Genomic DNA, 23988 nt, shown 5'->3' on the forward strand with positions numbered 1-23988 from the left:
CCCGTGAAAGGAACTGCGACATTTCACTATTCTGGCGAATCAGACGTGTTCCAGTATGAGAGCGGAGTGGCGTGCCAAAATGCCGACGGAGTTGTGAACCGAAGCAAAACTACTGCACTTTCCTCTTCTAAATAGACGTTCAGACCAGACCTCTGCGGGGTGGAGCTTTCGTTTTCACCACTTAGGGGCTTAGGAGGGCCAGTCGCATGGCCCACCACCATACCCTGTGGCCTGCATATTTTTGACAAAGTCTGTACGCCAGCAGTCGCAGGTGCCGAAGGTAGACAGTGCCGTCACTGCTGGTGTTAAACTTTAACACAGTCGCAGGTACCGAAGGTAGAGAGTGCCGTCACTGCTGGTGTAAAACTTTAACACAATTTCTGGGCTTACCAAAGGCTGCGCTCTTGGTCTGAGTGACTTATCTCTGCTGAAATGTTCATACATACCAGCCACACATATTGAATTATGGGACTACAGAGTCCATATATGATGAGAAAGCTATGCGGAAGTCCGTAAGCTTTTCACGTCTTCTGCACCTAGTGACAACGCCAGGTCCCAGGGATATCCGAATCGTAGCCAAATATCCTAACACATTTGAGTACTTGCAAGGGATGGCTGTGGCACATCCTTGTTTTAGATGTCTTGATACTATCCGGTGGATATCCCGTTCGGGTGTCATTACGGACACTAACTTGATATGCATATTCTTCCTGTAGAGATGTTCTGACACGTTATCCAGTGGATATACCGTTCGGGCAGTGTTACGAACATTTACTGGAATCGCGTCTCGTCTCATTACGTTTGTGTAATGTTCGCAAAAATGTTCGTATTTGTTCTAATTAGAAGATATCTGCAATGTGTTCCATTCATTTTCATTTCCTGTTTGTATCATCACAGATTCATAATTGAATCAAATAATATTGCCTAACGTTCAAGAGCCAGTGGCTCCGAAAGGAGGATCTTAGATTTGGAGTATATAAGCTCGTGGAAATCCTGCGTTCTGTGGATGTATGCTCAATGTGTTGGTGCTGAATGACTTCTGGTTTGTAGCGCTTCTGTACGCTCATCTGTGTTTTGCATAAGCTTGCTGTTCATTTCATTTTTTTACCTTGAATACCCCGTTAAGGGTATTACATAAGGGGTGGGCAAAAATAAATTTCTCTTTATACATGATGAGTGCAAACACTTTCATGGAACATCGAGGGACACGTGATGGTAGTGATGTGGTGGGAAAGTCGTTCCAGTCAGCTGCTGTTCTTGGAAAGAATGACGTTGAAGAGGTGGTAGTGCGGGTACGTGGTCTTGAAACTTAAAAGGGTGACCAGTGCGCAACGAAAAATGCGAGGCAGTTACACAGATATAGGGTTCTAGAAGAAGTGCGAATAGTAAGACTTCTGATAAAGACAGACTGGCAATGTGGCCATGTTAGCCTTGAGAGCTTGTGATGTTATGCAGATTTTGCCCGTACAGATGTCAGCACTGGGTCAAGCAACTACACCATTGTAATCAGCTGCAGTAATTCACATATAAATTCACATATAAATAGCAGGAAGCGTAAGTTAGGCATTGCTAATATTATGGAGTGAGCAAGTTTTTTTCTTGGGCCGATAAAAATCGTCTAGAAAATTTGCCGTTGTTTGACCAATAACCAATACGATCTTGTTGCGGCTTATGAAAATCCTCAGGGACTTTCTACGGACCTCCCTTAGACAAAAAAAGTGTGGCCAAAAGGATATCAGAGCGATGTCCGCAGGTGTTTCTCCACACTTACTGCGTATATCCGCATGTCCTTTCAAGATTTCGCAGAGACATCCCTTGGATGTCAGTGCTGTCACTGAGTATTGGTTCCCATATCCTTTCAATGTATTTTCTGCATGATTCTCATATTGTGTGAATTACATCAAATGGAGTCCGTATGTATTTCAACTCTGTATGCACTGTGCACGTGACTGCATGTTTGTTATTCAGGATTTCATGAATGTCATTCAGAAGTTGTAGGTCGTCTTGAAAAACGGCTGGTTTGTTTATACCAAGGTACTATTTAGGTAGCTTTATTTTTTGTCATTAAAAGAAAGCGACCAAATGAACAGTTGCTGGTGCACATCTCTCGTCCAATGCACATGCAAAGCCCCATTGAGGAGAGTGCCTCGGAGAAAAGTGGATTTTGTTTTCTGAGACCTGTCTTGCAATGTTATAGCAACACCGCTGTTATTTGCGAGCTTTTTATTGCGCGATGTTACCTCTTAAGGCTGCAAAAATACAACTTTTTGTAAATGGTTCCTTACTGCAAACATTTCACTCAGCTGTTTTTAAAGACGATCTACATCTTCTTGAATTGACACCTTGTTCCTGAAGCCCGTAATTAAATAGCTAGCTAATTACACTTTACAATTAATTTTGGTGAACGAAAAATACTGAAGACTAGATGATGCCTCTCAACAGCCCTCAGTTCTTATCACTGGGCTAGGACATCATCATCATTATCAGCCTGACTACGCCCACTTCAGGACAAAGGCCTCTCCCATATCTCTCAAATTTAATCTCATCCACCCACCTAACTTTCTGCCACCCCATGCTATGCTTGCCTTCTCTTGGAATCCATTCTGTTACCCTTAAGTACCAGCGGTTATCCTGTCTTCGCATTACATGCCCTGCCCAAGCCCATTTCTTTCTCTTGATTTCGACCAGGGTGTTGTTAACCCGCATTTGTTCCCACACCCACTCCGCCCGCTTCCGATCTCTTAATGTTACACCTATCATTACACTCCGCATTTTTTAAAAGCTTTGTTACCTTTAGCTGGGACAACCTGCATATGGTCTCCTTATGAGCCATATGGAAAGCTTACTGAATTGAAGGGATCGTCATATGCAACGTTTCACCAGGGATTTGTTATTACTTAACATTAATCTATCCATCTAGCTTGACCAAATATGCCTCTGTAGTGCCCCTTTTGAAGAAAATACAGCAGCATGAAGCGGCAGCTGGCAATCGCACCTATTGGGAACCATTGCCTTGTAAACTTCCAGAACGCTTTGCGATTTGTCCGCCAGGGGACGACGCAGTGACGTGGTGACAAAATGAAACTCTACAGACCATCAACTTGTGGAATTTGTTATTTTAATAATGACGTAACAAAAAGAAAAAAAAAAGGCTTGTTCCCCAGCGACACATTTCTCGTTTGAATTAACAGGATCACAGCTTACTCGCTTTGGCCACAGAGCGAGTCACACTTTCAGCCACGCGCTTTTCCAGTCAGCTGCCAGTGATAATGCAAGCAACAAGTACCATCTCGACAATTTCAACACTCTTGAACATCCACCTTCGTCTCCACACACTAAACAGAAAGGAATAAAAGGAGTATTCCCTTTTTACTCCTTTAAACCTCTAGCACACTTCCTTTTTCAAAAGGGAGTGTGCTAGGAGAGCTTAGTCTCTTTTTACTCCCATATAGGCGTATTTGTGTTTAGAGTGTACTCCACAAAGTAAACCTAACAAACATAGCTTCCAGCTTCCAATAAGCACTTTTGATAGGGATTGAAACATTTGCAGGAAAATTCCTGTACCCAGCTTCGTCTCGTGCTGCCATCCAGCGAATACTGCTATCAGGCAGGAGGGAACGTTGAGAAAACGACGGAACAGGCGTCACATATGCTTTAGATCAGCTTTTGACACACACAGCCGAAGCGCTCCAAGATACAGGAAGGCAAATAAATGACGGTGAATGATTCTTCGCGTTAAGGCTTTGTGAAGAGAAGCTTACCTCGCATGAGGGTATTTGCAATGGAATAGTGGCACAATGAATGACACGAGAAACTGTACAGAACTTCACACTTCGCTCCCTTTAGCCGTCATTAATTGATGCGCTCATTGCAGGTGCTCCCACTGAAGGTCACAATACTGAAGACATTTTTCTTAATGCAGTAAGTGGTGATGTGCACACAATCAAGCTTGTTCTTGTGTATATGTATATATTTTTGAGGAGCAGTTCAGAGCTCAGTACAGAAATACCAAAGCTGAATGCTGCATGCCAACATGTTTTCACCAACATCGCACACAGTATATAAGGTTGACACGCAGCTTACACCTACCTATTGCTTCCTTGCGTTTACCAGGCTGTGTGACACAAGTACAGGGTTAACTGCCTTGCACGTGTTTCATGCCACATTTCGGCATGCTTAGTAAATGTACCATCGAAAGATGTAGTGCCTAAAAGAAAATGTCTTGCAACACTGCGGTATTTTTTGACACATGATAGACATGCACCGTGTGCTTTTGTAAACTTGATAACATACACTGAACAGGAGTAAAAAGGGAGGAAGTTGTCTTCTAGTGCACTCCCTTTTATAAAAAGGAGTGCGCTAAAGGACAGCTTATTTCCTTTTTACACCCATATAGGTGTATTAGTGTTCTGAGTGTACTTGTCACTGAGGCTTTCAAAATAAAAAAAGGGGGAGGAGGAATTCGTTAATGCGACCCTCTGTTGTTGGTCTCCACATCAGGGGAAAGCGAACCCGGGAAAGTCGGTAGGATGTCCCTACGTATGTACAAGTTCGGACGTTCAGAATTCCAGCACTTCGTCCTTAAGCACTCGCGCGCGCGTTATAGAGGTCTACTCATCCATGTATCTAAAGTGGTGAATACAGCGGGTGTCGAGAGTGTACCTTTTGCTTCGCAGCTAACCTGCCCGTCAAGCTTCGAACATCACAGTCGGGAGTAGGCAGTGAACCTATATAGAGACAACAGAGAGGGCCTGTGATAGAAGACTTCCAGCACATTCAGTCCCGTAAGGATTTTTTTTTTCTTGTCGTAACGTGAGGCTGCAATGGTTATGCGACTGCTAAACTGGGTTCAAGCACCTGCGTACACTTCCTAAGGTCATGTTTGATAGGACACAGCCTGCAACTATATTCACGCACCTGTGTTGCATAGCGACGAACTGCGCGAAGGCCTGACATGCACATTCCACTACAAGGGCTTCGCACCACACTGCCGTTTTCTGTGCTCAAAATAACCACTAAACAGCGCCCACCTGTTCCCTCTGGCAAGCAGTTAGAAATACAGAGCGCTCGAAATAAGTTTATTTGCAACTGTTTCTTTTTAACTCATCTTAATGCCTCTGTCTTCTTGAAATGGTTAACCACGTGAATCTCACAAAACTCGACTTCATATTCAACAATATCCCACCGCTGAAGCGAGCTTAAATTCCTGAGCCAACGAATAGAGCAGCCCGCAACAATGGCCTCGAATACCACTGGATGCGACGTCACACACACACACACATTGCTGCGACTCGACAGTCTAATGAGAAGAAACACGGTAGTTGATAATGAGAAACACGGTAGCTGCGCAAGCTATGAAAAGTTGTATGAGGCACATGGGATTTCTAGCATCACACGGCGAAGCCCGAGAGCTGGCTATGTAGTGTACAGTGAGGCTCACGTTCAAGCTCTCAAAAGATACCAACAGAAATGCGTGAAAGGATTGAGTGGTCCCAAGGAGGTGTGTGTCATAGGTGCCAACAAATACAAGCCATAAAGAATGGCTGGAGGCATTTTTTTTTCCACACACACAAGGTCGGGTTGGTTGAAATGGAAAACAAAGCACATCGGATAATGCGTGTCAAGCTGAACGGTTTCGACAAGACAAAGCTTATATCCGAATCAAGCTGTACAGTGCTTATCCGCTTGCATCTGCTCAACGACATCGACGATTGAACGAAGTTTACATTCTGCAATGCCAACCATTCTTTGAATCGGCGCATTCTAACCTTCTGGCTGTGCTCGGAGCTATCTCTAGCCAAAGTCCTGGTACATTGATTTAGAGTGGCTCGAAAAATAGCTCCTCCCATCTTCCGATAGAGTCACACAGAGAAGACCAAGCTTCTAGGAACACGAAGGAAATAATCCTGCTGTGGTCTTTGCGTCTCTCACGTGCTTTGCAGGTGCCTGCATTACAATTCAAACAGCGTAAAAGCAGTTCAAACCACACTTCCACATCACTTTTACAGCTGATGGATGGCGCTAGCGTGGACATGAGCTTGAGGGACAGACATATAACCACAATTGAAAGCTGCTGCTCTGTTGAAGCCACACACAGGTCCATGGCAAAACATTGCTCTAACACTCGCCAAAGAAAAAAAAAATTATCAGCAGTTGCAACCTTTTGCTTTACCAGAGCACTTCCAAGGACACAATAACAAAAAAAAATATCTGAAGGGTATATGGATAGTCGGTTCGCGCTCCGTTTGCGTCGGAAATTCAGGAACCGCTTTCTTTCGCAATGCTTTGCAGGGGTCAAGCCTGGTTGATAACCCCGAACGCACACATTTGCGACTTCAGGACTTGCGGCAAGATAAGCTTAGCGTCGCAATGCCGCCGCATACAAAGTGGCGGCAGCGACAACTAAAGAAGAGGCGAAAACACACGCAAGCGACGATAGCGCGGCGAAACACGACAGAAGCACGCGTGATATTATCAGCAAAGAAAAAAAAAGTGTCCTTTCTTCCCCCGTCCAGAGAGGGCGACACCGCTCTGTGGCCTTGGCTTGCATATCTTCTGCGTTTCTTCAGGTCGCCCGACACAGCACTGTGGGATGCAGCGAATGCATGCTTTGTCATCAACATCAACAGCGAGAATGAAAGCTATGTAGAAGATGAGGCTTTTCTCTCCCCTCTCGTCGCTATAATGGAGACACTCCTATACATAAGCCGGCAGAAAAAGATGCTTCGCAATGTCCATGTTACGGCGTTCGGACTCTGAATTTCTCGATTTTCGCGGCGTAATCGGTTTTTCTTTTATATCAAACTTCTAACGGAGCTTCTATGTGCACCTTGGCTCCGAAGAGGCTGGGGGACGAGAGAGAGCTCCTGATAGGTTTTCAAGAGAATGTACACATGATGAGAGGCTAGCGTATACAACTCGTTATCAGGTCAGTGGCTGGATGTCGTTTCCACTTGACTGCGCAAGCGCGGTTACACTGTTGTGGAGAGAAGAAAATCTCAGTGGCGTTCGGGCTGAGTGCATGTGGGTGTAGATTTATACAAAGTGTGCGCCATATTCACTCTTTTCACACGGTATGGTTAGCTTGGGTGGAAGTAGTTGGGGAAATGCTGCTATAAGAGTCTATAGAAACAGAGGGACCCTGGAAAATGGCACCTTACGGCTTCACACGGATATGATGGTTGCTGGTTCTCTAGAAGCTAAACATAAATTTTGTCTAAAATGGTTAAAAATCTCACAACTCTTATTATACCTCGAAAAGCACAGATTTTTTTTTCTGTGCGCAGTTTGGCAAGTGGGTGCCTTATTTTTGCACTTCGAGTCGTGTGAAACCATGCACATTACTATAATAAGAAACTTACTGAGCACAGATAAAAAGAAACAAAACTAACAGCAGTGTGTCATTCATGAGTTCGTAAGAAAGGGAATATAAATAAGCAACAGCCAGGATAAAAATTTAGAATGTGCTCTTTTCTGTAAAGCGTGAATGGTTCGAAGTTTTTAAAACGTAAATTTCTTTTATGGAGCTTGCTGGATTTTATGCTTCTGTATCATCTTGGCGTGCACTATAAATGCCACAAAAAAAAAGATAAACAAACGTTAAAACTGCAAACTGCACGAGTCTGCAGTGATGTGGGAGGTTATGTATTCAAGGACTTTATGCGTAATCTTGTAGTTGCCTAAACGTGACTAACTTAGTCTTCTGTAAGTAATCTCAGCCATTGTAAAGCAGCAGCCCTTAGTTGTGTAGTCAAAAAATAAAAGGGATGAAAAGATTTTTTTCTTTGTGGCAAAAATTCGGCACTAAACTTCTTTCCTCTGAACAACCATCTCTTAAGGGCGGTAAGACAGCAACGTTGCATGTTCAAACCATGCAACTCCCTGTTCAAGCGAAGTTTAGCCTACACGGTGCTTGACATAGTTACGTATGACAAAATAATGAAAATTCGCGAACATCTGTTTTTAGACCTGTTTTCTTTCATTTTCGCCTCCAGCAATTCAGTGACACTAGCCAGGCAACTACCATTCAGGAAAGCTTCGTTGCCACTTCTGAACCATAAGCACTAAACACATAGATACCATGCTTAACTTTAAAACACGTCAGAATAAAAAAAAAGACATCCCTACTGCACACGGGGCATACTAAAGCACTGTGATACGAGTGCACTACCACCGTGAGTGTTCTGTTTGCTACACACGCAAACGAAGGGCAACATGTGTGAAAATTGCCTAGTACATCCTTGGTTAACGCATATTCAACATGGCTTATCCCTAGGACGCTGACATACTCGTTAATTACACACTATGTAAAAAGAAAGACGCGATACATCTAAACGATTGCTGGCGATTGTGACATAGGAGGCATGGGCAGCACCATTCTTGGGACTAGCCTCAGCTTGAGATTGGCAGAAACCATGGAGGAAGAAAAAGATTACGCGAGGGCATGGCGTCAGCTTTTTTTATGCTGGGCATACAGGTGCGGCCATATTGGCATGTCAGCTCCTTCTCTTTTGTCCTTCTTACCTTCCTTCTGCTTTCTGCATTGTTCTCAATTCAGAGATCTTCTGCCAACCCATCGTAACTTAGTGAACATAGTTACTCTGGCGAGCTTGCCAAAATGATCTTCAGGATGAGAAAAGAAAAAAATGTATAAATGGCCCGCATGACGTTCTCCAGGTTTTTCTTAACGCCGCATTCAGTATTTCGGAATGACCTCTCCTAACCTTTTTCTTCCTCCATGGCAGAAACAGTCGAATATTTTACTCGGTGCTAGTCATCTTGCTAACGTGGCACATGTGGGCTGTTTTAACAACTTGGGTAGTGAAAAAATATCAATGGCTTCAACACGCAGGGTGTATATAGTAAGTACATATCTGCTTCTCCTTGACTGCCGCTTCTACCTGTCCTTTTGCTTCTGCAGCCCTTCGCCGAAAACGAGCCGAGGAACTAAGAAGCTTGGCATTATATCTCTTCAGTCTTTGTTCTAGGGACCAGATAAGTCATCGACCAGTTCTCGAGAGAGGGCTTAATTACTCATCATTCGTATTGAGCATGTGAAACATACGCGAGCTGAGAGACTGATTTGCAAAATAAGCAGCTTAGGAAATACGACAGTTTGTTACACAGAATGAATGTAGCAGACGGGCTACAGTTGGAGCTTGAATTTTGCGTCGAGCTAATATCTATGGTTGAAGAGTGTCAGCGTACTGAACTGATGCATTAGCAACGGAGTAAAGCAAGTCTACTAGATACAGCGTATTTCTGCTTTAGTGGTGTGCAACGTGGAGCCAGCTCTGGTGAATTGAATGAATGGACCGTTATTCCCCAAGCAGCACAGCTAATTGGCCCAATATTGGAATCACGTTGGCAAAAGCCGGCCCTACAAAGGACCAGAGTGAAAGCATCCATTTGCAATATTGTGCCAATTACTTGTGCTGTTTGGGTTAAGCCTCTGACATTCCTGGTGCGAAGTCTGCCGTAAGTGTTGGGAGTTCAGACAAATGCATTTCACGCCGGTCACACTAAGTAGCTGTGAGAACCTCACCTGGCACGGAATGAGCAGAGGGCTGAATCACGAACAGAAAGTTATTACCACAGGCAAAGAAAAAAAGAAAGCCACCAATCAGCTCGACAGTGATCCCGGTTGTCATCACAGCTCGCGTCAAACAAGGGTCAAATCAAACATGCGACGGTAGTATGGCAGGCACCTCACATGGCTCATTCATTCGCCTTCCACATGCACTTGGTCGGCGGTGGTTCTGCAGGAGACGCTATGGAAACAGGTATGTTGGTAGAGGGGAACATGAGCTCGTCTTGAGTTTTGCGCTTGAATTTTTTTTTCTTTTTCCGGAGAAACCCGGACTTGCTGCACAACGCCGCGGCAGCGATGGCCCCACTTCTCTTTTCCCGTGCAGTAGGGCTGTGCTGCAGATGCTAAACAGTATCAGGAGCGCTGTGCTGGGGACAACAGTACGGTGCGCTGCGAAGGTGTCCTGTGGCAGAATTCCTGCTGCGGCAGCAGCCGTTGGAGGCAATTCTCCCTGACGATCGAGAGAGGACGACGCAGGGAACCTTGTCCCTCGGCACTCACGAAAAAATTACAACTGGTTCTAAGAGGTGCAACTATGCCACGGTCACGACACGGAGTCACTGCCGGGCTGGATTCCAACAAGGTCGCCATTGTTCTCTTCGGCGACAACAACAACGGGTGCCACGGTCGCTTCGTCGCCGCCGGCAGTCGCCGCTGCGGCCGTCATCGTCGTTGGCGTTCGGGCGTCGCCTTCTTCGTTCTCGTCGTCGGTCGCGTCGGCACCCACCGTCGTGCGCAGGGACGACGGGAACTCGGCTGAAAATGTCCAAGACGTCGACTCGCTCGAGTCCGGGTCGACCGCCTTGCTCAGTTCGGGATAATTTGGGAGCAGGTAGCGAAGCTTGGATGTCGATGTGCTCGTCGTCTCCGACTCTTCGTCGGACCCCGAGGGCGAAGACGATGTGCTCCCACTGGTCAAGGCGGACCTTGACGACTGTGGGGGCTCGGTAGAGAGTTCGGAGTCTGCGAAGTCACTGGAGGCTGCGGGCTCCGCAGACCCTCCGGCCTCAGAACACTCCTCCATGGCCAGAGGGCTGGTGGACTGCAGCTCCTCGGACTCGAGGGCACACGACCTCAGGTCAGCGACGGCCACTTTGTCGGTCGATCCGCTGTCAGGTGATGCGCGCCGAACGTTGACGTCGGGCGGAGAGGCTGTCGATTCATCACAGGCAAGCTCAACGTCGGTGACATCAATGTCTTCAGGCCCGACTCCCGAGGATGATGACGATGAGAAGCTTTTTTCTTTGGACAGTGCGGCGTCCGTTTGGTCTGGAATGCTGATGTTTATTACCGGTAGCGTTGATGATGTGGACTCGCCACCTGAAACAGTAATTTAAGGACCATCGGTTATCTTGCCTTCGCATTATACATGCCCTGCCCAAGCCCTTTCTTCCTCTTGATTTCGACAAGGATGTCGTTAACTCGCGTTTGTTCCCTCATCCACTCTGCCCGCTCCCGGTCTCTTAACGTTACCCCTATCATTTTTCTTTCCATATAGCTCGTTGCATTGTCCTTAACTTAAGCTGAACCCTTACAACAGTCTTCTTTGGTAATTGAGACAAACCCTTCCATGACATTGGGTCCCTATTTGCAATGACGGTGTGGTAATCATGACTAATAGCACGCACTGACAGCTATTGAATCACTTAAGAGGATTACGGTGCTACGGGAAACACACTCAAAATCAGGCGTTCGTCCTGTGTCGCCTATCACGTCTCGAAGCCCTTTAACCTTTATTAACGTGTGCCCAGCCCAACAAGTCCAATGTGCATACATATAGAGATTTCATTAAAACACGTGAGGCACTGGGTTTGCTTGTGGCGAGTGGAGCGCGGCTCATTTTGAACCCAGCGCTCCATATGATTCGACAGTGCTGGAAACTCTGAAGCGCACCTCTCCGCAGCTTACCGATGGCAGCGGTTCACAGAAGCTCCACTTCTAACCCTGGCAGCAAACTTAGTGACCTCGGTATTTTAATGCGCTAGCACTAAAACCTAAATTAAAATTCGTAAATTGGTTTGGCGCAGTATCCGTCTCACATATCTCGGTGGACACCTGAACCACGCAGGAAGGGAAGGGAAGGGAGGAAGGTGGGAGTGAAAGAAGAGAGAGACCCAATATCAGATTTCACCGATGTTTGTTTGTCCGAAGCTTTTCGGCATGACTTGATGGTTTGGTTTATTGGGGTTTAACGTCCCAAAGCAACTCAAGCTATGAGGGACGCCGTAGTGGAGGGCTCCGGAAATTTCGACCACCTGGGGTTCTTTAACGTGCACCGATAATGCACAGTACACGGGCCTCTAGAATTGCGCCTTCATCGAAATTCAGCCGCCGCGGCCGGGACCGAACCCGCGTCTTTCGGATCAGCAGTCGAGCGCCGTAACCACTGAGCCACCGCGGCGGGTCTGCATGACCTGCGGTTGCTCAGGAGGAGTAACCTGTCTCTCACAAGCCCCACCGGAGGCAGCACCTGCCATCGCAGGGCAGTGGCGCATTGCTTAACCGCTAGACCACTGCACCCGGAGTGGTGTGAGGACTCCTAGCGATCTATGATAGTTAAGTAGAGAATAACTAATCCCACATATATGGGCATTCTCCCATTGACGCTATCGTGCCGTACCCTTAAAGCGGAGCTAAAGTCCAATTTCGCTGGTCTTTGTCTGAAACCTGCTTGACCTTGAAAATCGAGCCTCGAACCGAAGCCGAAGTGAAAATGGAAGTTCTGTAGCGCAACTAAGTCGCATTTCGCCTAACCACGCTAAATCGTCTTCCATTTTTTTAAAAGGTTCTAGCAGCACATCTAACCATGTATGCCTTGGCAACTGCTTGTTCAGTTATTGGGTGATTTCAAGACCGTAGCTTGGTTTGGGCTAGTTTGTAACAGTTCTTCGAAACAGCGCAAAAAGGACACAGACGACACAGAACTGAACGGGACAGGCGCTAGCGCCTGTCCTGCGGTTCTGTGTCGTCCGTCTGCCTTTGTAAATTCTGCCTTGTAAGAAAACATGGTGTCAGATTTTACGACTAGTTGATAACTCGCTGTTTTCTTCTCTCATTCAAGGCAAGAATGTCATTAAATACTGCTGTCTCTGAATGCCCACTGTGAAAGGGCCGACTGCGGACTATAATAGGGTTGCTGGTTTTCATCGAATATCAATAAAAAGTGTATATGATCATAACATCCCCAATGAACTGCAAATCAATGGCGTCACCAGACGAAAAGCTCATTAGAATTTGTCAGGGAAGAACAACACTGGCCGCTACTCCAGCATTATTTGCAGGTTCCGATAAGATATCTACCACCTTCTATGCGGCTAAAAGTTTCCGAAAGCTTTAGACGGGCATGCACACTTTCCTGAGAACTGCATGGATAAACGAATATCGGCAAGGAAGGAGTGGCCGTTCGCTCACAGTGCAACTTACCAGCATCATCGCACTGGAAGTAAAAAGTAAAATTTGCTGGCAACGATGACATCTTGACGATGGGCCTGTGGAATTCTAACTTGGCTTCCATTGCCAGCTTGTTCTGAAAAGAAACACGGCACTTTACAGACGGATACCACATTTTTTTACATGCTGTTCCTGCTAGAATGTCAAGAGCAATGACACGTAAGAAGAAATGGTTGGTAACACAGCACATATAAACAGTAATTCTCTTCATTTGAAGTTTCAGATCAAATGCCGCAAAATGCACGGCTTTTGAAGGCGATATATTTTGTATGGGCTCTAGTATGACGCCATGTAATGAAATCAAGAAGAAAGATTATAGTCGAAGCTGCTGCAAAACATGAAATATGATTATTCATCTTACGTTTATACTGCAACACTATGTATCATGCTACTACACTATATGTCCCATGCGTAAAGCTTGTTAGCAGGTATCAACACGTAACAAAAATCATGCAAAAAATGTGCAAAACATGCACAAACTCTCTCACTATAAAGCTAAGAACAAGAACATTAATAAATCTTGTTGACTGCTTTGTTAAAGCTATCTCTTTTCTAAAGCTATAATATGCATTCAGCATTGAGCCCGTGATTGAAACTTTGTCCGTTCCAAATGCAGGGTTGTTTGGTGCAGGATCCAGAGCATGTCTTCCAAGCCAGCAGTCCACGAGCTCCACTCATTACAAAAACAGCCACTTCACCCTTCCAGCACATTAAAGTACACTAGATCCAAAATACAGTGTGGTATGGCGGCAACTGCGTAGATTCTAATATGATGCCATGTAATGAAACCACGAGAAAAGATTATAGTTTAAGCTGCTGCAAAACATGAAGTACGATTATTCATCTTACGTTTATACCACTACACTATATATGTATCATGCTACTACACTATATGTACCACGCCTCACCTTACCTCCTTCATCGCTGTCGCCCTGCCTTAACCCTCCCACTCTGCTCAACATGTGGGACACCCAAGGCCACCCCCCATACTCTACCTGTAGGAATGCCCCCAACCCATGACAGTTCCCCTTTTACCCAACACATTGCCCTCCTCATGGGAGGCCGCTCTGTGGGCTGTTCAACCAGCTAGCCAAACATGGCTAGTGGACAGAAATCTTCGTTAAGCCCAGGCCCGTGGACTCTCGGACAAGCGGGAGCCCACCCTTGAGGACCTTTTGTTCTTTTTAAACGTGGTTGTTCCCCCTCTTCACGAACGCCACCTCTGCGGACCTCCCACACTCTAAGAAAGGAGTAAAAAAAGGGAGTAAAGTCCTCTAGCGCACACCCTTTAAAGGGTGTATGCTAGAGGACAACTTGCTTTTTACTCCCATATAGGTGTACTCGTGTTTAGAGTGCAGATTTCATACACAATCTGCACTCTAAACACGGGTACACCTATGCATGCACCTATGCAAAAAAGAGTGCAGACCATGGGGTCATCCCGCACGAGATGAGTAACAAATGTCCCCACACTCGCCTTGGCTTCAAGGAGTTGCCTTTCCTCCTGTTCCATTTCCTCTTGGAGTTCGGCTTCCATGTCCAGCTCGTCGTCGGCCTGCTTGTGGGACTCTTCCAGGTGCTTCATGAGCACCGCCACCACCACGTTCACCAACACGAATTGCGCCATCAGCACAAACACCACAAAGTACAGCGGCGCGATCACCGCCGACACGCAGCAGTTGCGCACACAGTCACTCCTCGAGTCACACTCGTCGCGTAACGTGTCCTGCGTGAAATACGAAGAACGCACAAGCCACCAATGAACTTCGCTCTTGTGCACACTGGATTGTTTATTTCGAAGCTGCATGCTTTAGCTTTTACACTGTAGAATGGTTTTACTGAGAGGGTGTAGGACCAAGAATGCTCCTTTCTCGTATAAAACTGGTCTAAAGACTGTCTATAGACTTCTTATAGACTCTATTGCCTTCCTATAGATACTTCCTTTTGTCTATTCATAGTCTATAGTATGTCTATAGAAAAAAAGTCAACTAAAAGTGTACGGCCATGAATCTATAAATTGTCGATAGACTGTTTATAGGATTTGTATTGCCTGTAGAATAGTCTATAGGATATGTCTATAGAAAGTCTATATACTCTATAGACAGAAGTAAATGGACAGTCTACACTCATTCTACAGAAATTTTTGTATGTAGTGGCTGCGTGTACAGTCGTGAGCATTATGAGAGGGAACAAGCTTTTCGCACAAAATTTGGAATTATCTGGTTATTTCTCCACTAAATTTGAGATTGACTTTTGAATATTATATGCCAGAAGGAAAACTAGTTAGAAAACAGAAAAAAAATTCTGTGTCGCATATAATTATAGATTAATTATTAAATGAATGTGCTTTGTTCCTTCTCATATTGCTAACGACTTTAAATTCGGAACATCAAGCAAAAACGGATTGTGGGTTTATGGGGAGTGCATTCATCACATCACCGGCTGTCGCCCGCTCACGCGGGCGCAGCGCGCAATGATCCTTCGCTTGCGAATTGGATGCGTTTGGCACGGGGAACGACGTGCGCACCATGGGTTCGCGACGAGTGCAGTGTGTGTTGGGTGCGGTGCTGACGAAACACTCGAACACTTGCTACTTCGCTGCACCGCGCTCATAGATGCCCGTCGCGACATGCTTGCGGCCTACCGGGCGCTGGGCATTCTCCCAGACTCCGTCGCAACGTTATTGTGGCCGCATGGCAGTGCGCGCACCCGTGAGCGAACAATGGTGAGCCTCTGTGAATTCCTCGAACAGGCGGGCTTGACGTCCCGTCTGTTCTCCGCCAGGTAGTTGTGTGCAGTGACCCGAACGCTCCGCGCGCGCTACCTCGGACGATGATCAGCTGGACGCCCCCACTCCAGCTGTTTTGTGCTATGTGTCGTGCGCGTGTGATGGAACAGCGATCGTCCAGATCTCCATGCGCGTGCGACTTGTATATATGTAAATTTTTAACCTTTGTAGATATGTAAATAGATTCATTGAAAGTGTACCCCTCCTCCTGTCCTTTCTACTGTCCCCTCACCACTTTTCTTTCACTTCTACTCTCTACCTGCTATCCTTTATTTCGCTGCCCCAGCTCAGGTGCTTCCTGTCGCGATAGCAGATGCCAGGGCAGCAAACATTCTTTTATCTTCCGTTTTGAAATGTAAATAAATAACCACTTACTACTACTTATGGGGCTTAACGTCCGATAGCGACTCAGTCTATGAAGGACGACATAATGGAGGGCTCCGGATAATTTCGGCCACCTGGGGTTCTTTAACGTGCACTGACATCGCACAGCACGCGGGCCTCTAGCATTTCGCCTATATCGAAATGCGAAATCGCGGCGTTGGTTCCTGAAGATGCTGGAGTAGCTAGTTTATGGTTTATGGGGGTTTAACGTCCCAAAGCGACTCAGGCTACTGAGGGATGCCGTAGTGAAGGGCTTCGGAAATTTCGACCACCTGCGGTTCTTTAACGTGCACTGACATCGCACAGTACACGGGCCTCTAGAATTTCTCCTCCATCGAAATGCGACCGCAGCGGCCGGGATCGAACCCGCGTCTTTCGGGCCAGCAGCCGAGCGCCATAACCCCTGAGCCACCGCGGCTAGTTTTACAGCACAATCTGTGCTTTGCTGACCCGAAAGCACAGATTGTGCTGTGACACTAGCAAGTAAAACATCTTCAGGGACCAACGCTACTTCTCAGCCATCAAAATAAACGAGAAAAGAACAAGGCGAATCGGGTGCGTACCTTCATGATGCCGTTCCAGTTGTCTCCTGTAGCGACTCTGAACAAGGTGAGGAAGGCCATTCCAAAGTTGTGGAAATGGGCATGTTCTCCAAGGCCCTGGCAAGGGTGGCTTTCGTCGCACTCTGCAAAGCGTGAGGCACTGGCTCAGGACTCTGGGTTGCGGGCGGCAACAAGGAGTTTAGACATACCCAACAATTCTGGACAAAAGCATTTCTGAATGAGAAAAAGTTTATGAGCGCGATTTTTTCATGCAGTGTAAGATTTCATTATAACAATTAATCAATATATCTGCAGATCTCCCGTCGACGAGCTTGAATTTTTTGTTATTAACATTTTTGCTATCGTCAAAAGTGGTCCACATTGGTTTTCTATGGAATTCTTAACTGTTAGATGTGAGCGATGGAAAACTTTGAAACGAAGATTTTGCTGCATGCCAGCAGTATTTCCATAACAGTATCTCACAGTTTTCCAATATTAAAAAATTTTGTCTCAGAATGTTGGAATGTTGGACAATTGAGTTTACGAACGCAATTTTCATTAAATGGAAGGTCTTACTATTAAAATCAATATATATCTGCAAGGTCACTTGATGACAGTCTTGAATTTTTTTTCTAATACCGTTCTCGCTATCGTAAAAAGCGTGCCCTATTGGTTTTATATGTTAGTTGTAACTGTTCGATGCATAAAAGGAAGATTTTGCGACCTATAAGAAGAATGAACCATTGCCTTCAATATTTTCCACAACAGTATCTTACAATTTTTAAATGTTCAAATATTTGGTTCGAGAATGTTGGACATGTCGGGCACAGTCTGGTAGAAATATGGTACGAATTCTTCGGACCAACACGAGTTGGAAAAAGAACAGGACGCGACAAAACGAAGCAATTTTAACAAAGAAGGGGTTGTTGTAACCTCGGTAACCAGTCCGGTTACCCACTCACCGAGCCTGCCAAAGAGCTCGACGCCAAGTGCAGCGAAGATGAAGAATAGGAGGAAGAAGAGAAGGCCGAGGTTTCCGACCTGCGGAAGCGCTTGCATCACGGTGTCCAGCAGAGCACGGATTCCCTTGGCCATCTTCAGTAGTTTCAGCACTGCACGCGAAGCAAGCACTGTTGGTTAAGACTACGGCCCCGGAAAGGCTTCAGCTCTGAACTGTTTGCCGCCGTTACACTTTGTGAATATATAACGGTTTACAATGTGTAACTTTAACGTCGTATTTCTGGGCCTTCAACTGTTTAGGTCTATTCCCTTAAGTAATATGTAAAGCAAAATACCACCTAGAGAAACTGCTACATGTCATTTCTAGGTTGCCACATGTACATCGCACAGGGTTACAGCGCATCACTCTGGAGTCACCATACTTTGTGTTAGATGCCCCAATTGCAAAATGATGCTGTACACATAAAACGCGTTTATCCACATGCACGTGTTCATTCCTGTGCACGTGAATGAGTGAATAAAAAGCAATGTTGTAAATACCATGTGCGCGGTCGTGCTACCGATAAGTTATCGGGATATTTCTACTCTGAAAAGTCTGTTTTGATTCGCAAGAACGAACACCTTCGTTTGATATTCATGGGCATTCATAGGTGTAGATAGTATTCATATCTCCTTATCTATATGCCATCGTGCACTCAGTATTTTGTATCTTTGTATCTCTGTGCTTATCATCAGATGTCAACTGGAAATTTTGAATCGTGTATGTTGTAGTGTTAATCTTTGCGAGGTTTTTAATGCTGTTTACTTTTTATTCTCTTAGCCCCTCATAGGTGTAATACCACTCATACTTCAGTATCTATATGCCATCGTGCACTTCGTATTTTGTATCTTTGTATCTCTGTGTTTATCATCAGATGTCAACTGCACATTTTGAATCCTTTCTGTTGTGTTGTCAATTTTTGCCGTATTTTAATGTTGTTTACTTTTTTTTGTCCCTCCCCTCTCTGATGTACTCTGTACCTGAAGGGTAAAATAAGTGAAATGAAATAGGCATATAACACAGCTCAGATCACTTAATCTGATCGGCTTATGAATAAAAAAAATGATTGTGCGATGTGCTGAAATACGCAGAGGTTGCGCAAACAAGCCGCTTAGGATTATATAGAACCCTGTGATGACATTACTTGCACGCCAATTTCAACAGTCCCAGAGGTCTGGGCGAGTTCTTTTTACCACGTCCCACTCTTAAAACATGATACTGTGAAGCCTGTCCCATTACGATCTTATTTGATGGAAGAGATGTACACAGCTCTGTGTTCGTCCTTCTTTTCTTCCTGCTTCTTTTCTTTGACTGCGTGCCGTTGCGCTGAAAAACTATGACGGAAGAGATTAAGTTAATTTGGGAATCCGCAAACATAAGGTTAGAGCTGCTGCTGTGGATGGAATTTATGCCACCGTACCTGCAGCGAATGGTAATCGCTTGCGTCTGTCTTTCACGCAGGACGCTATCAAAACAACCAGTTGACTGAAAGGCCACGAGTACATATCGTGGGCGTTAACTCACCTCGGGCGATGCGAAGCACACGCATGACACGTATTATGGTCGGGTTGATTGGAATCAGGTCTGACTTCATCTCTTCCAGGACAATTCCCATGATGGACAGGATGACGATCAGTATGTCCAGTTGGTTCCACCTGGGCGCGGTGTCATTTCGTATGATCCAGCACTTTGACATTCAAACATCAACACACTTAAAAGCAATAAGAAAAAGGATATATGCGGGACACCTTGTTGACCAGAGGTTGTTGCCTGTGCCTTCACATAAACATGAGTGGCACTCTGTCTTTAGTTCAATACAGGCTTTCCGCACAAATATAATGACGTGGTATCAAACATGCACAGCGACTTCCAGCGCATGTTTACGAGTTGAACGACACCCCCTGTTGCGAACGTTTTCTTACCTTCATTTGGATATGTGCACCATTGATGCTGTTTACTTAGCAAATAATTAAGCAGCTCTCGGCCAAGAACAAAAATTTCTACAAATGGAGGCGGAATTTTCGGCTTTTCTTCGTTTTTGGTTATCTTTTGTCCGATTTCTATGCCTTTCAATGGATTTTTCAGTTTCGCTTGTGAATCCAAGACAACCAGAAGTTGAAAGATTTTATGCTGAAGTTTGGGAGTCCCAGTGCACCACAAGTCAAGCGCAGTATAAAGATAACACAGTAATCTAAATTCCATCTGGTCGAAAAATACGACAGAGTTGGTTCCAGAATACGACACAGATTTTCTGTCGTCCTGTCGCGACAAAACTTTCTGTTGTACAATTGTATTGCGCAGCTTCCCGTTGTCGTGACAGAACTGGCTGTGTTCTGAGAGCAAGCGACAGCTGAATACCCCAGAAGGCTGCCATTACGACACAATTTTCTTTTGTCACGACAAGAATTTCTGTTGTTATGACAAAGCCAAACCCCAAAACATTGCAATATCTGTTGCAACGACCGAAAAATCTGTCGTGTTTTTTTTGTAGGGCATGAAATGGTGTAGTTATAGCCACGAAGCTAAATGTGTGTGACATCCTTTACACAGTCCTCACTCATGACTTATATATATATATATATATATATATATATATATATATATATATATATATATATATATATATATATATATATATATATATAAGGCCACGAAACACAAAATGATATTTTTATAAGTGCACAAGCAAACGAGCAAGAAATTCAAACCATTTTAAATTTGAACTACATTTAAACTTGAAACAAATTATAGCTGGTGCTGCGCTTAACAACATTTTCTGTCTTCTTCCTGTCGTCCTCTGTTGTCTGTTGTTTTGTCGTCCTCTCTTGTCCTGAGTTTCGCGCTGTAACTATGAGGGGCAATATTCTTGCCTGACCAAGGCCGCAGTGCCCAAAGCATGTGTACAATCTGCAGCAAACAACAATGCAGCAAATAATACATTCTTTAAGAACATAATAAATAAAACACTAAACAACAAAACATCTAAAAGATTTAGGACAGCAGCTTAAAAAATAAAAAAATCAGATTGAGGTACACAATGAAACCATTCATTAAAACAATGCACAAAATATATTTAACAAATTTCTTGAACACCATGTTTGATTTAGAGGTGTGCATTTTTTCCAGAATACAAGGACTTTTCAGTAATGCCGATAGTTGGAAGCATAATATCTACTTTTCGTAATTTGGGTGAATCAGTAGGATTGAAAGTATGTCGTGCCTAAGGTTATATGGAGTTCGTTTTCTGGCAAAGGTCTGATTAAATTGTGCGTAATCATCAACATGCTGAGTGGTTAAACTGCTCTTCAACACGACAATAATCTTAAACTACGACCTGTAGCTGAACAAGAAACCGCGAATTTTTATCGCAGTCAGAGACATCGTACAGAGAAACCTAACTTAACACAATGACAGAGAAGGCGGACAGGTGATCACGATGAGTGTCAGAACTTGCTGATCGGAACATAAACGTTAATCAAAGTGACGCTGAGAGTTCTAGTAGTCAATTCATGGACAAGGACACGATGAATATTTCAACCTTTGTCTGAGAATGCACACGGGGTCTTGTTCTATGTTCTGTTGAGTTGGGACGAGACACGCACGTAAACAGGCGAGCAACACTTACTTGTCAGTGAGGTATCGGGGGACACCAAGTGCCACGACTTTCATTGACAGCTCAAGCAGGAAAACAGCGGTGAAAAAATAGTTGAAGATCTTCAAGGCATATTCCAGTTCCTGCGTTCAGTGCAGAAAGTACAAAAAGAAAAGAGAGGAAACAGTTAGTTGCTCCTGCGTACGGCACTGGAAGGAAACACCTTGTTAGGCATCGTCTGCCACATAATTCTGGGTGAAGTGTCCGCAAACGGCAAATAACGAACGGGTTTTGTTTCTTTGCATATTTACGGCGAATGCATAGTGTATGTACTGTGTTTTCCAGAAGTAACCAGGCTGCCCTTACAGCTTCTCATTCCACCAGGAGATTTATTGTCAACCAGAGGAGGATAGCGATAGCACAGGTTCACGTCACGCAGTTCATCCTCGCAGTCAACGAGAGATGGCGACCGCAGCATTGCCGCTATGGTCGCCGGACTGTTTTTTTCTAGGGCCATGCCGGCATGGCTATATCTGGCAAAAGACGGTACAGGCACAAACCGCCTCTGGAATTGCCCATCCAGAACATCGGGTGGCAGTTATTTGCGAAATGTTTTGAAATTAATGGGAGCCGTATGGCGAAGGGCAGTGCTACTAATGGCGGATAGAGTAACTCCGCCTATAGGATTTATTAGGAAGTATTCACCATCGTCACAGTGGACGCCATTTGGTTGTCGACTTCGTCTTAATGCTGCATATACAAACGGCTTACGATACCGTTTTAGACAAATGGACAGTCCGCACTGTGACAACTGTGCCGCGATAGAAACTGTGGAGCATATCTTGTTTGAGTGCCCTGCATATGCTAACGAGCGTGCGTACTATGAACATTGCATGCAGAAGCTCTGCTCAGTGCCCCTTACAATGGACAAAGTTTTAGGTCCCTTAGCCTGCCTTAGGCAACAGAGACTTGCAATGACTTTTCTATTCACATATTTAAAAGACATTGGACATCTCGATAAGCTTTAAATGCACTTGCACGTCACCTTCATGCATTCTTCATGCAGTGAACTTCGTCAGCCCATTTGACGGACTATGCACTCCATCACTCCATAGGTTACATCAAAACTCGCCATTTCATCCTTAGTACCCATTTCATGGCCGCATTTTATCTTCGCTTTTTTTTTGTTTACCTCTTCCACTCTGCTCTCCTTCTGTATCTCCCAAATTCCCCTCCCTACGCAGAGTAGCATGCCAGCGATCTTTAAACGGCGGATAAATTCTCTGTATTTCATTAAAGAGTCTCTCTCTCTCTCTCTCTCTCTCCATGAAGCATGCTGAAAGGCCGCGCGCGTGTCTAATGAGCTCATCGCCACCTGCTCCGGCCTGCACTGCTGAAGCGACGCCATGGGCAACAAAATGGAGCCTATGGCATCACGTGAATACTTTATATGCAACGTTGATAGTAACGTGCTCCTCAGTCTGGCCTGACTAACTGCAGCGGTTGAGTGCAGTTGAGCCTTAGTGCTATTTTTGCAGATAACAGGTTTATCACTGTCTGCACCACTACAGGAGCATGTATAGTGGCGTGACTTGCACCTTTTGTGTCGCAGTGCTCATGTGAGTACTGCGGCAAAAAGCAAAACTGCATGCTTGGATTGGACGGCCATTAGGGATATATTTGCAGAAAATAATCGTCTTATGCTTTCTAGTACTCCTTATTCTCTGAAACACTGACTTTTGTGGCGGTTGTGCCAGGTTTCTATTCTAGGTGCTGCTGGTATTCACTATATTGGTCTGCCATCCTGAATTTCTTTTCTTGGCCTCGCTCTTCAAATCAAACCCAGACAACTGTTGTCTGTAGCTATTGGACTCATGAAGCTAAGGTTTTCATGTAGCTAATAACTAATGTCGGCCCCAAGTGTGTTTTTATTTTTGTCTTTCACTTTTATTTTGATCTTTTCTATTATTCCGCAGTGATCTGCCTCTTTACAAGAGGTCGTTACATCCAGCGTTCTTGACTCTGTTTTAAAATCTACCAAATGTAAAGCAGGTGCGCTTATGTCAAGTCGACGTCCTCGTGACACGAGCCCTAGCGGTGTGGGCACGAAATGTGTGGGAAAAAGTCCCCAGTGTATACGAACGCCAGCCGAGACTTGCAGGCCAATACATATACTTGTGCAGGGCTCATCTGCTCTTACGAACAGGCCGGAGCAACGGCGTCCCACTTATAGCTCCGCAAAGATTCCCAATAGACACTGAACCTCCCCTGGACGTCCCGCGGACATTTCGTCCAGGGGAGTTTTAATGCCCTCTGGGTTGGTCGCGAATTACCGGAAAATACTGCAGCTCTGCGCTACTGTCACCTGTTTACTCATCCGCACCAGCACAGTGCACGACTGCAGCTGCACAGAATCAGCGGCATGGCTTCATACGACTACGAATAACAAATGCAAAGTGAATAAGGTAGGGGAAAGCCTCAGGGTGCTTGCCAATTAACGTTTTGACAAGTCCTCTTGTCGAAACACTGGCAAGCCTATGTCCAAACTTTAATTGTCAAGCACCGTGAGGCTTTCCCCTACCTTGTTCACTTTGTGATTATCAAGAATCATCTGCCCAACCTATCTCTAATACAGATTACGAA

At 45.1% G+C, this 23988-nt stretch overlaps 1 protein-coding gene across 6 annotated transcripts in view; it reads right to left on the reverse strand.

Moving 5' to 3' along the window:
• Positions 1 to 3101: 3101 nt before the first annotated feature.
• Positions 3102 to 23988, reverse strand: part of LOC149347986 (voltage-dependent T-type calcium channel subunit alpha-1G-like) — a 362795-nt gene continuing 341908 nt past the window's right edge. For all 6 annotated transcript variants that reach the window (XM_089587828.1, XM_089587830.1, XM_089587829.1 and 3 more), the window contains 7 exons: positions 21379 to 21488; positions 19278 to 19408; positions 17716 to 17865; positions 16775 to 16896; positions 14517 to 14765; positions 13013 to 13115; positions 3102 to 10909 (listed from right to left, as the gene is read on the reverse strand). In XM_089587828.1, coding sequence (XP_089443954.1) covers positions 10134 to 10909; positions 13013 to 13115; positions 14517 to 14765; positions 16775 to 16896; positions 17716 to 17865; positions 19278 to 19408; positions 21379 to 21488 — 1641 coding nt within the window. In that variant the 3' untranslated portion in view covers positions 3102 to 10133. The remainder of the gene's footprint in view (positions 10910 to 13012; positions 13116 to 14516; positions 14766 to 16774; positions 16897 to 17715; positions 17866 to 19277; positions 19409 to 21378; positions 21489 to 23988) is intronic.

This window comes from Amblyomma mixtum, chromosome 4 (assembly GCF_055824585.1).
Source record: "Amblyomma mixtum isolate Tamu chromosome 4, ASM5582458v1, whole genome shotgun sequence".
NCBI classification, from domain to species: Eukaryota; Metazoa; Arthropoda; class Arachnida; order Ixodida; family Ixodidae; genus Amblyomma; species Amblyomma mixtum.